At 38.7% G+C, this 18,520-nt stretch overlaps 1 protein-coding gene across 1 annotated transcript in view; it reads right to left on the reverse strand.

Moving 5' to 3' along the window:
* The window catches only part of LOC104275011 (secretory phospholipase A2 receptor-like), a 34,554-nt gene that overhangs the window by 9,057 nt on the left and 6,977 nt on the right, over window positions 1-18,520 (reverse strand). Inside the window, 14 exon segments of the mRNA XM_009870838.1 lie at window positions 485-627; window positions 1,962-2,065; window positions 2,428-2,492; window positions 3,779-3,936; window positions 4,419-4,454; window positions 4,920-5,052; window positions 6,207-6,291; window positions 6,664-6,809; window positions 7,099-7,301; window positions 8,256-8,425; window positions 10,368-10,480; window positions 15,155-15,262; window positions 16,636-16,793; window positions 18,266-18,454. Of these exon segments, the coding sequence (XP_009869140.1) occupies window positions 485-627; window positions 1,962-2,065; window positions 2,428-2,492; window positions 3,779-3,936; window positions 4,419-4,454; window positions 4,920-5,052; window positions 6,207-6,291; window positions 6,664-6,809; window positions 7,099-7,301; window positions 8,256-8,425; window positions 10,368-10,480; window positions 15,155-15,262; window positions 16,636-16,793; window positions 18,266-18,454 (1,811 nt within the window).

Here is an 18,520-nt window from a genome sequence, read left to right on the forward strand (position 1 = left end):
CTGGGATAAATCCAGCCACCCTAACACGTGTTGCTATTAAGGAACGGATGCATTTAAGAGAAGCTTGATGAAATAATTGCCTTTTGACCTTCAGTTGCAAATAGACTTAGTTTGTACTTATCTTTGATGAGCCCTATGTGAAACAGCATCTTTCGGAGGACGGCAGCAGTTAGGGATTCGTTTAGTAGAGCAAGGGGTCAGAGATCTGTCTTGAGATCATGAATATTCTTGGAAAAATCTTAAGTGGAAAAGAGAGGATGGAGCAGGGAAAAAGAGGATGGAGATAGCTTTTCATATATGAGCATTCACTTCCTTGAACTAAAGTGAAATTTTCAACAGCTTATTAACCTAACTTAACTTAAGGGCCCTGCTTTCAGAAAGGAAGAGAGTCTTCCAATACCAAATAAATCCCAAGAAGTCCAATTTGTGTCATAAACACGGAGAAGGATTTTGAATAATTGAATAGCAGAAAAAAATGCTTTACTTTCAATCCAAAGCGCAACCAGCCTTTGGGACATTCTCCTTGTTGGTTCTGGTCTTTTGGAATCTCTTTCTCTATTTTCCATGCAAGTTTACGTTTACAAATACAGGGAAGAGAGACAGTACAGTTTTCATGACCCCAGAGTCCTGTGTAAAAAGAAAAATTGCAGTTCAATATTGGCTTGAAAATCTGAAAGGTGTTTTTTCTTTCCTTAGCTATCTTAGATATTATGAAGAAGTATATCCTTTAGTGGTTGAATAAGATGAGATTCCACATCAAATACATTTGGACATACAGCAGATTTGATGGTCGATAGGGCTCATACTTTTTTTCTAGTTTGATTTTATTAAGTTAAACCAATTCCTCCACACCATGTCACATAACATATGCCCGTGTAATCATGGATTTAAAAAAAAATTAGTTATGCAAACAAAAAGGAAAGATATGGAAATGATGCCTTCCAGATAAAATAGCTTGACTTCCTTACATTGAAAAATTTTGGCAAGATCCAGGTACTAACATAAAATGCTGATCTGCTTAGGAGTAAAATACTTTTCTCAGTGCACTCCAGTTGTTGACCAGTTCTCTTGTGCTGGCCAGCTGAGGGGGGAGGGTGGGCATCTCTTTTATCTCATATAACTATAATAATGCCAGACTCAAGCATTTGAAAGTCATGAATCAAAACTCTGAGATTCTACGTGGGGAAAAAAAAAAAAGGTTTTTCACTTTCTCAGTTTTGAGCTTTGAGGCTGAGATTACAAGAGTGCAGCTGGATTAATTTTTTTAGCCCTTCTCTCAAACACAAAGGTGGATAATTTTTCTTTCCATGGAACCTGACATGTTTACTTTATTATGTGACTTGCAGATCTTCAGAAAACAGAGACTGAGATGACAGAAATTGCTTGAACAAGCAGCACTCTAAAATGTTTTTATTACTCTAGTAAAATATAGATGTATGTTGATGATGTAAAGCCTAGCACTAAAACCATGGTACCCAAAAAACCCTCAGCAGATTGGCTATGATATAAAAAACAAGCTGGAAACCTGGGTATTTAAAGTTGTGTGCTGACAGAGAAACAGTTAATAAATGTAAGAAAAATTGTTGCTCAGTCCATCTGGCTCATTTGGTTTTGAGAAAACTGACTGTGAAAACCAGCAAGGCACTAACATTTTTGCTGTGCCACATAACAGATTCTTAAGTAAAACTAAAGCAGCAGTATCACTGGCATCTTTGTATTTTGACATTAGAGAACTGGAACTATTAATACACTTTTAAATCCTACAGCCTAGTTGCTGGGAATATTAATAATATTTCACTATTCTTGTCTTAGCCATAAAAGCAGTTATGCAAATTATAACCATGTAACAGGACTTTAATATGGATTGCATTTCTTGAGAGCAATTAAAAAAAAGGTAACCGCTTCAGCCAACAAATGAATCCAGTCACAACTCCTGCACCAAAATGAAATATAAAATAAACCTGTTTCTGATGAAATGAAGCCACATCTTTTCCCTGGTTTCTGAGGATCTTTTTCCCTCCCTTCTTTCCAGTTCTGGTATGTCACTGGTGATTTATCTCTCCAGCTGCACAGAAATATTAAGAGTTCAGTTACACTTTTTCCTATCTTTACTAAAAAACACACCTCCTATTAAAAGCATTCGTAAGATAGGAAGTACTCATTAAGTTTTAGAAAACCAGAAAACCAACAAGGCTGATATTCATGCCTTTGGCTTTTATCTTCTATGACCCCTTCAGAAGAAATACCGTAACATGGAGATAAATTAAGGGTAATATATTCCAAGTGATATTTACACAAGAACTGAAGTTGTCTCAGGAACACCCCACTCAGTCATCAAACCTTTCCAGTCTCTCAGAACGGAAGGGCAGCCCACAAGCAGGACACACCAAGTGCGACTCAGAGCAGCTGAAGCACGGGTATTCTTACCGGAATTCATCACTGAAGTTCTCTGCGCGCAATCCAATCCACCAGTGAACATCACTATTTGATAGCTGTTAAAAAAAATAAAAAATAAAAATGGTTTGCCACAGGTTTAGCTGTTGCTTCCCTCTTATCAAAGCGTTAACAAGCTCCTGAAGCCAGACTCTGTATTCAGACAAACAGCATCTTCATGGGGTTCCAGTGGGAAGAACAGGTGCTAAATCCTGCCCATGTTAATTTATGTCACACTAGTAAGGTTATTCACATAAACAGAGCATGGTTTAGCGCCTGGTTTCCACTGGATTACTGATGTATCTTCCATAAACTGGGAATTTACAATTTTAGGAATTTACAGGATATTTGGCTTGAAAAGGACTGCAGTCTTAGGCCAGAATTTGTTTTTCCCCAGCTCCTAAAAATAGATAATAGCAAGTATTTCCTTAAGCTGGTCCTTAAGGCTTCCAAATTGTTCTCTATGAACACTTACAGGCTTTTTATAGCTCATACAAAAGATTCCTAGAGATGTTTTCCAGATGGATTGTAGTTTTCATAAAAGGGTCTAGACTCTTAAAAAGCAAAGTATTCTGGAAGTCACAGAAATAATGTAATTCAAACAGCCACTTATTATTGCTGTGCTGATTTCATTCTGCCTTAAACTAGGAACAAGCTTCACTTTCAGGGTCAGCCCCTTACTAGCCACAGGTTTTAGGTTCTTTGGGAAAGAGCCACCACCACCACCAAAGTTCTGAACATGCAAGACATGGGAAAAGCCACCCTGTCTCTGAGAAGCATTTATTTATTTATTTATCTCCCCCCAAAGAACTGAAGTGTAACCTGTGTTGTCGCAGCCACACTACCTCAGGAGCTGCAGTTAGGATTTCAGTAGCTTACAGCTTATACAGCAACATCAAACGATGGCCATTCTCGTCCAGTTCTCCCCAAAAGTAACATTTCAAATCATCACGTTGAAGATTTAAACTATGAAGACTGTTTCAACATCTGGACTTAATGCCCACATCATGCTAATGTACCTACTGAAATGACCCCTTTCTCTTTACCCCTAATTACATTCATAAATTTGAGATAAGAAACTGAGTTTTGCTCCCCTTGGGTCCCTGGGGCAAACTGGTCAACCAGCAGAGACGATTCTGCAGATTCTGAAATGTTACTGACTTTTTTAGCTAAACAGGGCTTCAGGGAGGGATGTGGGAAATGAAAATAGCAAGAGAATTATTTCTAAAGTAGAATGTCTTTTGGATTCTACCTGGAGCAACAGGCAGCCAGATATTCCAAAAGACGCAGAAGAAAATAGTTGCTGATTGAGGTTGGTTTTTTTTAAAGGGTAGGTTTTTGTTACCTTCTTAATTTTATTTTGAATAAAAGCTTGCTCAGCAGAAGAATTTATTGTTGCCACTCCGCTGCGAAGCCAGGCACAGACAAACTCATAGGTTTCCCAGTCCGTAGGACTGACATGGAAAAGATACTCTGCTCCTTGATAATATGACCATGGCAGTTCTAGAAAACAAGCAAAAGAGTCAGTGGTGTGCAGGGGTAAAAACTCACTTTAAGACTCATCCTTTGTGACTCCTGTGGCTCCCTGTGACAGCCACGTGTCAGAGGACAAATACACGGCAACTAACAGCAGAATCACATGTAACATACAAATTCATGGGGGAGAAAAAAGCACAATAAGTAATTTTAAAAAAAAATATTCTGTCCTGTGATAGTGCAGTAGTATTAAGAGAATTGTCCAGCCTTTGCAAAAAAGGCAGTTGTCATGTGATGGAGAGGTTACCAAAGTCCTGTGCAACTGGCAGCCCTCCTTTACCTAACCCAAGGAGAATCTCATGTTTCAGTGTTTCTGAACAAAAAAGCGGCAGATTTGCATCCGTAGCAACAAGTTCCTACAGAATTCCTTTAATGTAAATTTTTAACTCAGAACATTTTAGTTACTTTTATAAAATTTCAAGAAGTGAAAAAAGAAAACGTTTTCTTACCAGCTACGTACCAATCTGGATTCTTCGGTTTAACACCTGCAAAAATACATAAATTAACTAAAATATTGTTGATCAAGAATGAAAAGCAGTATTTCACTGAAATTGCTTTCTCCACATGGTAAGAATTTAAGCAAAATCATGAGGAATCGCTATTCTTGTTCAGGGACAAAAAATAAAAATAAAGCCCCAGGAGATAAACATAGAATAAAATAATTGCGACATTTACTATTTTTAGTATCCTTTATAATAAAGAGTTTGATTAAGTTCTGCTAACTGATAGTCACTGCTATCCATTTTTAAAGTGACTGCACATATTAGACTTGTTAAATGGCCAACAAACCCTTATGGCCACATACAGCTTTGCCATGATTTCACGCAGAAAGCCAATGAGAACTCCAGATGTGGCTAAAAAGCAGACTTCTGGATATTTTTTTTCCCTGTACCTCTCCTGAATTGCAAGTAGTGAGTATAATAGACAATGTATGATAATTAACATTTCACCTTTTGGTATTTTGCATATCCATTCACGCTTTTCATTGCAGTGTGCTGGAAAGACTGTTTTATTTACTTTGAACACAGCACAGTTTCTTGAGTCATCTTCAGCATATTTGCTCTCCAAAAATGAAGATACAACCTGAAAACGGCACATTCATTACCTTTCACTGACAATCCAAGATGAAGCATTTCAAAATCTCATTATGGAGAAAAAGGAAGGATTTGGAGATGTGTGTATGTAAGAACATCATAAGCAACAAGTAGAGGAACACCTAAATTATGGTGGTAAAATCAAAAAAATAGGGTCTATAGTCATGTTCTCTCAATGTCCTGTTGAACTTCCCATCTTATATCAGACTCCTTCCTTGTAAAAATAATTTAATAGCTATGAAACCTAACAATTTTGCCCACATCTAACAGCCTTTTCTTTGGTTCGGCGTGTTGCATGACAACTTCCGTTCGCATTCTGAAATGACTTAAGTAACGTTGGCAGAGCTGGCACTGTTCTTTGAGGCTAAAAGCCAATTACAGGTTAAAAACTGGCCCCTCTTCAGTTGTTTGATATTTAAATGCCAAGTACTAACCATTAGTATGGCACCAACCTCTTCAAGGGTGCAAAATCAAAAGCAGTATTACAAAAGGAAAGACTTAGCTCTCAGTGCAGGCACGAACTTAACATTGACAGAACAAATAAAGCACGTAAGCACAGCTCTAAGGTTTCCCAATGTGGGTGCATGTGTATATATGTAAATATCTGTGTGTGTGTATATACATATACATACACATGTATATATATAGATATATATATATCATAGAATGGGCTAGGCTGGAAGGGACCTTAGAGATCATTTTAATCCAGCCTCCCTGTCGCCGGGGACGCCAGCTCTTGACTAGATCAGGCAACACTTGGGGACCGAATGGGAACTGAACCCGCGACCCTGGTGTTGTTAGCGCTACGCTCTACTGAGTGATGTGTGCGTGTGCATACATATATGTGTGTGTGAACACGTGTGTTCACTCTGCATATGCCTGGTCCTAGGCTGAAGGTACACATCTGCAAAACCACATAATCCTACCAAATTCCTCGTGCAGTTGCACAGCCCTTTCGCACAGGCTGCTGTTTTACTAGTCGTGTACTATTAATCCTATTGCAACAATTGCTTTTAAGTGAAATACATAGACATGAAAACCAGTCTTCCTGAACAAACTTTGCTCACAAGGCTTATTTTTGTGAGCTTATGCTCAGATATGACTTGAAGGGTTTCAGGAATATATAAGTATACAGATAGTTACAGGTGTTCTGTCAGACCACTGCCATGTCCCTCCAGAAAGAGGGTTTCTTCTATTAAACCCAATCCAGAACTGTCTTTCTTCTGTCCTATGGTGGAAACAAAGGAAATAACTAAGAAAAAAGTGCATGAGAAATGCTATTTCAGGAATTACTTTTTAAAATTATTTCAGGAATTACTTTCTAAAATTTAAAATAGGATTAAAATTGCCAACCCCTCATTTCAACAGGGAATGTTACTTCACAAGAATATCACCTTGACATTAACAGTTGCTCGACATTTACTAGAAAGATTATGTTCAAAAAGCACCATGTTACAGTGCTTCTTTTCACCCACTTTTAGGTTCATGTCAGAGACCTCTTCAGCCCCTAGTAAAGAGGATGGAAGAACCTAAACCGCAGATTATTTTTACATATTAGTATGAGTAAGACAAATTTTGGTGGCATTAAAAATTTATTTACCTATCAAAAATTGTATATAGTAAATTGTTTAAAAATGTCTCTTCATAGATATGGCTAAAACTAGCAAGATGTGCTCCAAAATCTTGGCATAATGCTTCTGCTTCACTCCATGTTCTTCTCATCAGGACTTTTTCATTGTGAAATATCTGCAATAAAATAAACACTGTCATAAATGTAGTTGATTTTGGAAAGCAGTTGTTTCAGAAACCCATAAAACTCAAGTATTATTCACAGTTTTTCCTACAGTAAAGCCATGTGTATTCCAAGTATAGTTCTGATTCTTAAGACGTCCACTAACTTTAAAAAGCAGTGAAGGACGGCAACAATTTTTATTTGTTGAGTGAAAGAAATAATGCTTTATCAAAAATATTTTAGGAACAGTGCATCCTTAAGCTATGGAGAATCAGAAAAATCCAAGACAAATCTGACAGGTACCTTGTAGCAGCTGAGCAGGTTAGCATCTGACTCCCATCCAAAATAGCAGGAACTCAAATGTTTTTGAAAAGTAAGTTCAGGTTCTTCATAAGAATTGATTTTTTGCTTGCACAATGACATTGCTTTGAAGTATTTACAGCTTTTCACCTCCCAATAACCAACGGGGTGCTGCCCTCGTATAGCAACACAACCTCCGGAATAACCTAGACACAGAGATAAATGTTGAATAGCAGAATAAAGCACAGGAATTCTTGGTGAAGAGACTGTTTTATCTATCAGGTTCTGGAAGTTACAAAAGTAGCAAATTCTTGGGTCAGCAAGCAGTTTGTAAGCCTGTCTTGGCTGACTTGAGCTTGTAAAATGAACCATGACGAAGGGTTCCTCTCAAAAGGCAGGACGTAAGCATATGGCGCTCTTACTGGCAGAAATGTATCTCAGGCAATCTCTTCTCTCTTTTTTTCTCACATAAAATGCAAATTACAAACTGTGACTGTTACTGAATAAAATTCAGGACTTCCCTGGGACGTTTCGATGTGAGTCTTGGGAAGCCCTGATGGTCTCCTTGAAAAGGCCGTAAAGAAATATATCATAGAATCATAGAATGTGTTGGGTCAGAAGGGACCTTTAAAGGTCATCTAGTCCAACCCCCATGCAGTGAGCAGGGACATCGAACAATATCAGGTTGCTCAGAGCCCTCTCCTGATCTTGAACATTTCCAGGGATGGGCCTTCCACCACCTCTCTGGGCAACCTGTGCCAGTGTTTCATCACACAAACCATTAAAAAAAAGTTACAAAAAAACATCTCACAGAAAAAGAAAAATATCAGTGATTAGCCATGTCTGCAAGGATATCCCACTCCAGAGTGGGTGGGCAGAGCCATGCCCAGCATCCTGCAGCACCCAGGGACCCACAAGGACAACACCGGGGGTTATGGGGGGAAGGAATCTTGGGCTTCTCCCCAGCTGCCAGATCATCGAACTCAGTCCACGGTAGGAAGTTACCGAGTCGACCAAAAAAACATCAGCTTATCTCCCTGCTCTCTTGGCTGGGCAGGGAGGAAAGGACTGGGATTCCTCAGTCACTGGTGGGGGTAAGGAGGGTAGAGCTCACCACCTCCCTCCAAATCATTTCGGGTTTTTATTGGCAGATTACTCACGTGGCTGGTACTTGTTCCAGTTTGTGTAGCCCACGGAGTGATTCTTTCCTGCTGTACTTAGCCAAAAGTATTCTCCTGTGTTGTTAAGGTCTTGCAGTCCTATCCAAAAATAAGTTCTCTCAGATTTTACCATACTACGGATCATGCTGTTCATAAAAGCTTGTTCAAACCTTAGTAAAATAATCAAGACAAAAAGTGTATTAAAATAAAATTGGTCAATTGGTATTTCAGTGAATAGCTCTCATGAAATTATTTAAATTACACAAGAAGAGAAAAATATATGAGGTACTTGATTTTCTTTATAGAACACTGTGGGGAAACTTTAGGCATAAACCACAATTTCTCTTTTTTCTTTATCAACATTTGGGCACATAGGAGAAACAGGAGATTAGAAATTTATAAGCTCAATGCTTGAACTACAAGATGTGAAGAAAAGAACGCATTAATGATGCACATATAAAAATAAGAAACCCCTCGTATGAAGAAGAAAAGATTGCAACGTTTGAAAAAGGTACAGAAGTAGATTAGGAAGCCTGAAAAAACCATGGATCACTATTTGATCTGACTACCGAAGGAATCGCTTTTTCATTCTTTGATTTCTTCATTGAAGTTACGTGAGAAACGTGCACCTTTTTGCAAGTAATAATTGTTGCGTACAATCCATTTGTCACTTAAATGTAATTTATTCAGATATAATCAATATAGCATTACACAAAAATGCCTCAGTTTATAAGCATGTTTCAGTTTCCAATGAAAATATTACAGCCAAGCAAATTACCATTTTGATTAAAACTTACATGACTTCTTAGTTTCACACGTCATAAAAAGAACAACTAAATGCCATAAGGATGGCATGTACATAAAAAATTCAGTGTACCTGTAAGACTGACAGTGACTGAGACCTTTTATTTAATTTTTATCTCATGTTCCCTTTTAACCAACTCTCTTTCCTCTACAGCTTACTTCTTAATGAATGTTTTACGACCAACACAGTGAAAATTTTTGCACTTTTCACACCAGAACAACAAATCTCAGCCGTAATTTGAAGAAAGAAAACCCTAAACTGACAACTAGCTTGCTTTGCCATGCCAGTATTGGAATTGGACACTTAAATGATAAACAGCAATGGCTACACCCAGCAAAAATCAAATAGAGAGAAATAAGCAGAAAAGGACACACAACGTGCTTCCAGTGATTTGCAGTGTGCTCTCAGCTCCCTGTGATGTTTGAGCTACAAATTCTCAGCTGCAAGAACTTGTTCTTCACCCTCTTGGTAAAATTTCTTGTCACAGTGCAGTGCTGAAAGCGTTCTGCACAATCCTCAATCCTCCAGCACCCAAATTCCCCTCAACATAAATTCTTCTATGGGGTAGCCTGTACTTTCCTAGAATTTCTAGCTACCGTTCATCAGATTGCTGGAGGTTACAGTGCTTCCCCCATCCTAAACGTAGGATGAGATTTTTTCCTTACTTTTTCTTTTCTACAATAAAGTATGTATGTAATAAATTTTTCAGTATGTCATGAACTTCAATGGGAATCCAACAGACAGGGTAAATCACAAACCGATCAGAGAAAGCATCTGGACATCAGCAGAGGAGAAAGCCCTTGCTGAAGCTGGAACACAGGTAAATAGAAGCAAAGCAAGGGAAGACAGATCTCAAATGCTTTCAAAACATTTACTCTCTCCCCGTTGGCTGCGAACTTATGTAAAATGCATACATAGAAATATTCATAAACCACTGATCTGGATTAAAATTTGATACATTTTCATTATAAAAATTAAGTGTATTTTCATTTTTCAGTATAGTTTCCAAGTACACTAACAACATTTCTTAAAGATACTTGTGTAGAAAGCATTTTTAGACTTCTGCACACTCATATATGTGCACATTGCTGTGTTTATTCGCATAGCAATTGCTTTTCGCTAAAATTTATTTTCAATTAAAAATTAAAGCAAAGCGCGCCTTTGATTTTAGCCAATGTTAGTAATTATGCTCGCCTCTTACACAAATGTTATCTCGTAATGGTAATACCTTTCGCCATGCAACACTTTACAAAGTTAGAATAGCTCTTGTTAGAGGTATCTTCACACTGTCTAATAGGATTAACTACCTGTTTGTTACTGACACAAGTGCAGATGGGCAGAAATAACCACTGGAAGCATGTTCAAAACTTCGGGGGGTACTGTCGATTTTGTAACAATATCCACCATGTCTTTCCCATCCCTTAAAAGAAATGAACATTTTTTTACAGATTATCAATAATAGTAACTTGATTCCCCTTTTGTACTTTCCGTCTGATCATCGCTGATGTTCCTATAGCCCTTTTTACTTTCTACCGTGGTTCAGGAGTAGTTGCCCTCAACGTCACTGAAGACATAGGTAAATTTAACCAAAGTTTAAAATTTAAATTCTTAAATTGTGCAAAAACTAGCTTACCACACACATAGTAACATCTTCAATGGGTATGACAAAAATATTGGCAATAGTTAGGTCACTCTCCCCACATATGACTTTTGTTTCAATTTTATACTTCGAATTGTTTTACTGACTGGTTTTTGGGAGGATGCCAAGCCCCTCAGATTGGCAACTCTTTGGCATGAAATATGTAGAAGCACTTGCTGGTTTCTATCTGTGGTAACTCATTGCTGACATCTAATACCTGAAGTGCAGGGTAAACACTGCCATGTCAGATCCAGTTAAGTTGTTATAAAAAACGATGACAGCTGCCCTTTGTCTTCAACTGTAAACAGAAATATTTATTCCAGAAATTGCTGGCCTTTCATACAGCAATGCACTCTAGTTATTTGCACTCTCTCAGCAACCTTTCTCATTTTCAAGTAAAACCTCCAAATTTAAAAAAACAAAAACCCAACAAAACAATTTTAAATTAACAATCACCCTACTGTAATAATGCAGAATTAAAATGACACATTTGCATGGTTCATCAGATGAGGCAGAACACTGAGTCAGTAGTCAGCCTGCCTTACTTTTTCTTATAATTAATCTCTTCTTTCTTATTATTCATCTCTGGGTGTCCAGAAGATGCCATCAGGGCTGGTGTGAATTCTGCCTGAGTGAGTTCCCACGGTGTGCCTGCCTGCTCCTCCTGCTTGAGTCTTACAAATCATCAAGAGAATAAAGAGGTAAATAAACCATCTCTACCCATCCTCAGGTACAAGAAAATGCACAAGAAGATGCTGAGACCTATTCAGGGCAGTGTGTTTGCTGTCGGGGTCACAATGGCTCTGCTGCCTTTTGCCATTATCTCCCGTCAGCGCCTGGGCTTGGCCGAGCACAGCCCTTCCTACGGCACAGAAGAAAAACGAGCTGCAGCATCGACTCCTTGCGGTTTCCCCTGAGGAACAACACGTGTGCATTGCTCAGGCGCTGGCTTTGCAAACAAAAATAAACTGAGTTGAGGCTCTTCCCTGTCCCCACACCACTGAGCTGGGACTTCCCCACGGGAACAGCACATTGGGAGGTGCTGAGGGCTCTTGGCGGTCCCGTTTGGGACACGGCAACACGGTGATGTGCACCTGAACTCAGGGGAGTCAGGGCAGGAAGAGGGGTAAGCATTGACCAAAACACCCACTACAGGGACACGGGTAAGAAAGAACAAATGCCTAGCTTCAACTGGAATTCTTTAACGATAAATGCACCTGTCTGAACGAAGCTGAACGCAATCACTCTTGGAAATTTTAATCCGGAGCAAATGGCACTACATAACCTTCTTCTTGGTGCCTAAAGACTGAAGTAATTTGACACCGATCTTTAACAAAACATAAAAAATTGTGGAGTAGCTGGAAGCCGGTGAGCTTTCACTGAGGGCAAGCACAGATTGAGGAATTCCTAACTTAAAAGGCTGAGCAATTGGTCAATAAAATGGCAGATGGCGTTCTGTACAGACAGATGTGAAGTGATACATGTGGAGACCTGCCCTGCACCTCCATCATTTCACATATGAAGCGAGGGACAGTTGCCTCACCCCACTGTGCAGGAATGACATTTGGGGCTTATGGTGGTTAAGTTCCACCTAGTTAAAAAGTCAAATTGAACCTTAAGAATTCTGAGGAGAGAAAGAGCAGAGGAGACTACTCTGTCCTTGAAAATTAACCTTTTGCCATTTTTTGAAGTTCTGAAGCCCAGTCTCAGAAGAGGATATTAGAAAATAAGGGTATCAAGAATGATGAAATGTATGGAGCTGCTTCCACACAGGCAGTAACTGAGCAGGCTGGGACTCTTCAGGCTGGAAAAGGAGACACCTTAGGGACAGCGTGATACAGGAATACAAAACGGTGAGTGCCATGAAGGTGTGCGACTACTTCAGTACAAGACCTTGGGGACAACAAACAAATTTAAGTCGGCAGGCAGAAGGTTCAACATGGAAAAAAAGGTGGCATTTTGTCATTCAAGGACAGTAGATTTATAGGTCTCCTCATTAAGGAATGTTGTGAATGCAGAGTTCACATGAGGTCAAGGGGAACAAGGCAAGCACTTGGAAGGCTGTCAGATGTACAAACCTTAATAGGCTTAGGAAACCCCTTGGGGGTCAAGAGAAAACTGGGGGAAGTATTATTCATGTTTGCCCTGTCCTGCTCACCCTCAAACATCACGTGCAGCCACCCATGGGAGGCAGAACATGAGGCTGAAAGGACCCTTGTTCTGAGAAGCTGTCCTCCCACTCTTTATGAAGTTTTCTAACCTTAATAGCAATTCTCTTCTTAAATTATCACGATTCTTTAAATTCTCTCCTGCTACAACAGCCATAAAGACAAATGAGTGATTTAGTACTATATTGTTATCTTTTGATGCACCATTAAAGTGGAGAGAACCAGGGGAAGTCAGCGGTACAAACACAGTCAGTGCTGCACACAGAAACCTCCGACTCCATTACCAAGCAGCTGACAGCCCCACAACCTGTTTCAAAAGCTGGCTGAAAGAAAACGTTTAAAACTGTTATTTCAGTGTTGTGGAAAACTGCTCAGAGAATTTGACCTCTGCAATAAAATATTTATTCTCAGTAATAGCCTGCTGACTAGAAAAAAAAAGAACAGTTGATCCGCTACGGGAAGAAAGTCCTTAGCACTTTTTATGTCTTAGGATGACAGAAGTGTAGCAAAAAAAAAAAAAAAAGAAAAAAGAGCTCAGGTTTCTGGTAACTTGATATGGACAGATTGCAAAAACTGCAATCAGCAGAACCACAGAAAATGTTAAAGGCTAGTTCATCTGATGCACAAGTCGTAAAATCAACATGAGATGAAAGCTTTGTAATAACACATAAGACTATAAAGCTTTAGAAAAAGCAAACAACTGTGCCTGAGGCCAAAGCTCCCTGAGAATCTACTCGCAGTCTGACATGAATGACAGTACAAGGTTAACGAAGCAAAAGATCAAATGTGAGAAATGTCAATAGATATTCTGTATGTTTAGGGTAAGTCAGCAACAGAAAAATGGGGGAAAAAAGCTAAATCTGGATTCAATAAAGACTTAAACTCAAAAAATGAACCCAATAACTAGCAACAACTTATATATTGAATGCTAAAAGAAGGTGAATTGTCAAGACAAAATGTTTGAAATCAAATGTAGCTTTGAGTAAACAGTACTGACATATTTTGATTAAATGGATGTAACTTTTTTCACATTAGAGAAAAAAAAGAATCTATCAAAACCAAGGGACTCTAATAGGGTTCAGAATATTTTTACAAGGTGTGAAATATCAAAAAGGCAAAATTTATCCTGAGTAGGAAGTTTGCCAGAGCAGGCCAAACTACCTATGACCAGTGACTTAATCTCTTGAGTCTGGGTCCTACGAGGTACCACAAGCTGAAGAGCTGTTATGCTCCTGACTACAACTGGGAGTCTTGATGCTCTGCGCATGTTTCACATGATCAAGACTGTGACCAACCTCTCTTACACTAATAACACAAGGGAATTCTTGAGTGTTGAAATACATTTATCCAGATGAAATATGAAATTACCCTAGATTTTTGGAAATGTTAAGCTGGAACCAAGCAGTAACTTCTCCCTCCGTAACGGTGTGACCAGAACACTGGGTCTGACCACAGTACATCTGGGGAAAGACTGCATCCGACTCTAAACAGTTCAACTTCAACCTTCTCACAATCCAACTGAACTGGCTGTGTTTCTCGACTTCTCAAGATAAAGGGCGGGAAATTAAAAAAGGAAGACATTCAGCTATAGAGTAAAGGAAGTTAAGAGAAATGAGATTTTTGTTGATAGAAAAAGAGGCTCACAAAACTCCTCCAGAGTTTTGAAAAAAACACAAAGCCTGCAAGTTTGCTCTTTTCACACTGTGAAAAGGAACTGATGGCAAATAAAATCATACTTTAACATATTAGCTTTTACTATCAGAATATAGAGCCTAAAAGCCGGAAAACTTGCTGCAATGTCCTACTTAGATAGCTGGGCTCCTTTCCATTCGTGTTTGACAGCAAAAGGAATGCTAATGTACGATCAGAAAAGTTCCTTCTCCGTGTCAGTGGAACTGTTTTTCACCCTGACATTCCATTTCAATGTATGAAAACCATGTGTGGGATGAGGCATCATGTAACAGCCATTATTTGCACAGATGGTGGACAAAAGGGTTTTCTTTTTTGATCTAGAAAGAAGTAGGAACTTGGGTCACAACCGCTGCGAACGCAACAAGCCATGAAAGGCATCTTGGGAGAGCTTTTAATCTTACATTAAAATGTAGTTTACATACTTCTAAGGTAAACAGTAAGGTTTTTTCCTATCAAAACATGCATATCTTCAATACAAAAAAATAAAGGTACCTATCCAGTGACAGTCATATGTTCCATAGCTACATTTAGAGGTTTCGTATATACTTCTATTTTATTAGTAAGGCTCTAAAACAAAGAACACGAACCCCCTTACCTCTGGACAACCTGATTCCAGCTCAGGAGAGGCGTTATTAAATTCCCCAGCTTTTTTGCAAATGTAGAAAGATCTGTCTTCACAATTTTTAACTTTCCAATGTCCCTCCTACAGGAGAAAAAGAATTATATCCTGTACATACTCATATTCTCATGCATATCTATATACACATTAGATTACACGCCCTCTCCCTACTTGAATTTTTCAGCAAAAACAAGTAATTTTTCTCACTCACATCCTTAGATGGACCATTTATTTCTACCAACGCTGTCAGAAGGTCTTTTCAGATCAATCATACAAAAGGGTCGTCTCTTTGAATCACTCTTTTGGATGTAACGCATCTTAATTAAGTAACACTATGGCCATGCCAGACTGCTTACTTTTCAGAATAGATAGGAACTTTCTTCCTATCTATTATAGCTCTTAGTAAGATTAAACTTTGCGTTTGAACAGTTCTCACTCAAGATATCACAAAATATGTATTATGTAACGTCCAGTATGTATAGATGTCTGAAAAGGTACCAAAAATAACGCTTGAAGAATTTTATCTTGAACCTCATTTCCTGCTGTATTTTACATTTTAATTTGTTTGTGTACGCTTGGAAATCGAGTTAAATATGGGTTTGTGCATCTAAACCCCACAATTTTACCAAAATCTATTTTCTGCTTCTAATGGGAACCCATTTTTTCAGGACACTGTAATTGTCTTGGGTTTCCCGTAAGTTAAAGACTGCAAGCTGGACTCACTACTGCAAAGACAACATAAAGTCTTTTTGGTTCGGTTTTCACACACAAAACATACTCTACCAAAAAATAAATATTGTAATGCTACTTATGTAAGTCATGTATTAGTAAATTTAAGTACCATTAATTGTAAATTTATGATCAAATTATGAAAAAAAAACTGTCAGTGCCTTTAATATCTGTAAGAGAGGACACAGTGTTATTTGAACATTACTCCCAGGTTTACACCACCTGACTGATCTGGGGTCAACCTTTCTGCTGTCAGCTTCTATAATCTCATACACATCTAGACTGCTACCTGGTTCGGAAAGATGCTACATGAAGTTTATAAATATTGACAGCAAGATAAAATAGGCACAGTTGACAATTTTTCAAAACAGTATTTTGAAGCTTTCAAGACTAGAACTGATGCATCATAAATTATGATATACACTACCTGGATTTTAAATTCCTTTATCGTAATACCTACTTGCATTTGTTCTCTGCCATTTGGCAAGCTTTATGTATATAATACTTTTTATTGAATATAAGCTCAAAACCTATATTAATTTTCTGTGCATCAGCACTGCAAAATGTACTTGTTTCTAAAAGCTACGTTGCATTTATCCCAACATGAATTTATTAGGAATCAAAACCTTACAGGTCATGGTTTAAACAATTACGCATAGTGAGAGAATAAGTCATGAGCTAAAATAAAAGTATCTCTCTAATTCTTTCAAAAAGAAAAAGAAACTTACAGGTCCTTGTGCTGAAATACAGAGTGGTCCTGTTCTTTGAAAGGTGTCAGGTTCTTGGCTGTGCCAGTTAGAGAACTTTACTGGGGTGCTATCTGACCATTCAAAAACAACGGGGGTGTTATTACTGTACAACCCAATCCACGTTTCAGTTACATTTTCTGTAAAAGAGTGAGTTCAGATTTTAATGGTGCAGAAATAATGCCTGTTGTTCCTGTAACACCAACACCACAATTTAAAATTAATCGTGCGATTTTCCTAAGAATTACCTTATTTCAGGAAAAGGAAAATAAAATCTGTATAAACTTTAGGAAGTATAAACTTTACTGATGAGATAATGTTCTACTGGCCTTGCAGACTAAATTGTTTCACAGGTAGGTTGGCCTTTGTAATCTTAGGCTTTGAAATCCTGAAAAGTACAAATCAAGAGCATATGCACTTTTTTTTTTGAAGTCCACAGAAAGCCTGATGTGGAAGGGGAAAATTTCTTATCATCTCCCATGGCTCACTCAGCTTCAGGTTTCTCTGAGTGACGAGTTCCAGTGACAGCACAGCTGTAGCCATGGTGGCTACAGGAAGACAAGGCTTGCTGTTTGATGTAAAGCCTTAATCGACCAGCTACTACGGCCAGAAAAAGCAGACAGGTCTTCAGGCATGTAAGCGCTTCTCCTGAAGACAAGCCTGAAGCAGGTCAGGAATAGAAGCAGACAGCTTTGAAGCTGAATATAGGCTGAGAACAATTACATCTGTCCATGGCAGCATCTCTGGAAATAACGGTGCTTGGCATCGATGGAGGGTCTCAACAGAGGTGAGGAAGGTGTTAGAGCGGTTAATCTCTGGAGAAAGACAGACAGGACAGCAAAGAGGATGGATGGCAGGAGGGATGATAATGGGAGATGATGTCCAGTAAATCCAGTATAACACACCATCCGGCAACCACAGCTAATGGGACAGAGCTGATAAAACCTGTCACTGTGCCCCAGCTCAGGGAAGCTTACACTCATGGCTAAACTGTGCAGCTCGGCCAGCACACCGACGTCAGATGGAGGCACAAAAGATTCACTTTTCTTAGCTGCTGTTACAAAAACAAAAGTATTGGCATTGCTGCACCAAACAGCTTTTGTTCATTAAGTTCCTTGCGTAATTGTGCTACCCCTTCGGACAATGTGGACTAGCAGAACTCCTTTGATACACCCTGCTGCCATCAAAGGAGACTCTGCCAATATTGTAGCAGCAGCAACTTCACAGTGTGGACAAGGTCAATTTGAAAGCAAAAGATACTCTAAATTGTTGTTGCTTTTAATCATAATTCTCACATAAGGATCATCACTGACTATTTTGCAAGTTTGCAAGGAACCAGCCAAAATCAGCAAAGCACAAAAGCCAGTGTGTTTATTGGGGCCTCACCGAGTTGATTTTGTTAATTAATTTCTTTATTTCAAGTATAGTTATTGGAGAAGGTGATGCTGTATGTTTTTAAGACTCCTAGAAAGAGCATGCATCATGATTTCTTTTTTCATTAACGTCATTTTGGTCCGCCATGCAATATCGTGCTTAAATGGCTAAAAATGTTAAAGGCCTGCACAAAAGAGCACCACAAAACACCGCACACTTAGAAACTCCCCAAACTCACCACTTTGGAGCAAGTGAAGGAGCAGTTCTGCATCTGCCATGGAGGATATACTGATGAGCCCGCTACTGTCACTTTGGCATGAGATAAAAGCATCATTCCAGCTCTTCTCCTGTCTCTGAAGTCTGTAGCAGTTGCGATTGTGCGGGTACCAGCCAGCATCACAACGAGTGGCATAATACTTCCATGTATCTTTTAATTAAGCATACAGAGTTTGTGTATATTAGTGAGAATTGCCAAGTTTATGCTATCTTTATA

Source organism: Apaloderma vittatum, unplaced genomic scaffold (genome assembly GCF_000703405.1).
Source record: "Apaloderma vittatum isolate BGI_N311 unplaced genomic scaffold, ASM70340v1 scaffold8306, whole genome shotgun sequence".
Classification (NCBI taxonomy): Eukaryota; Metazoa; Chordata; class Aves; order Trogoniformes; family Trogonidae; genus Apaloderma; species Apaloderma vittatum.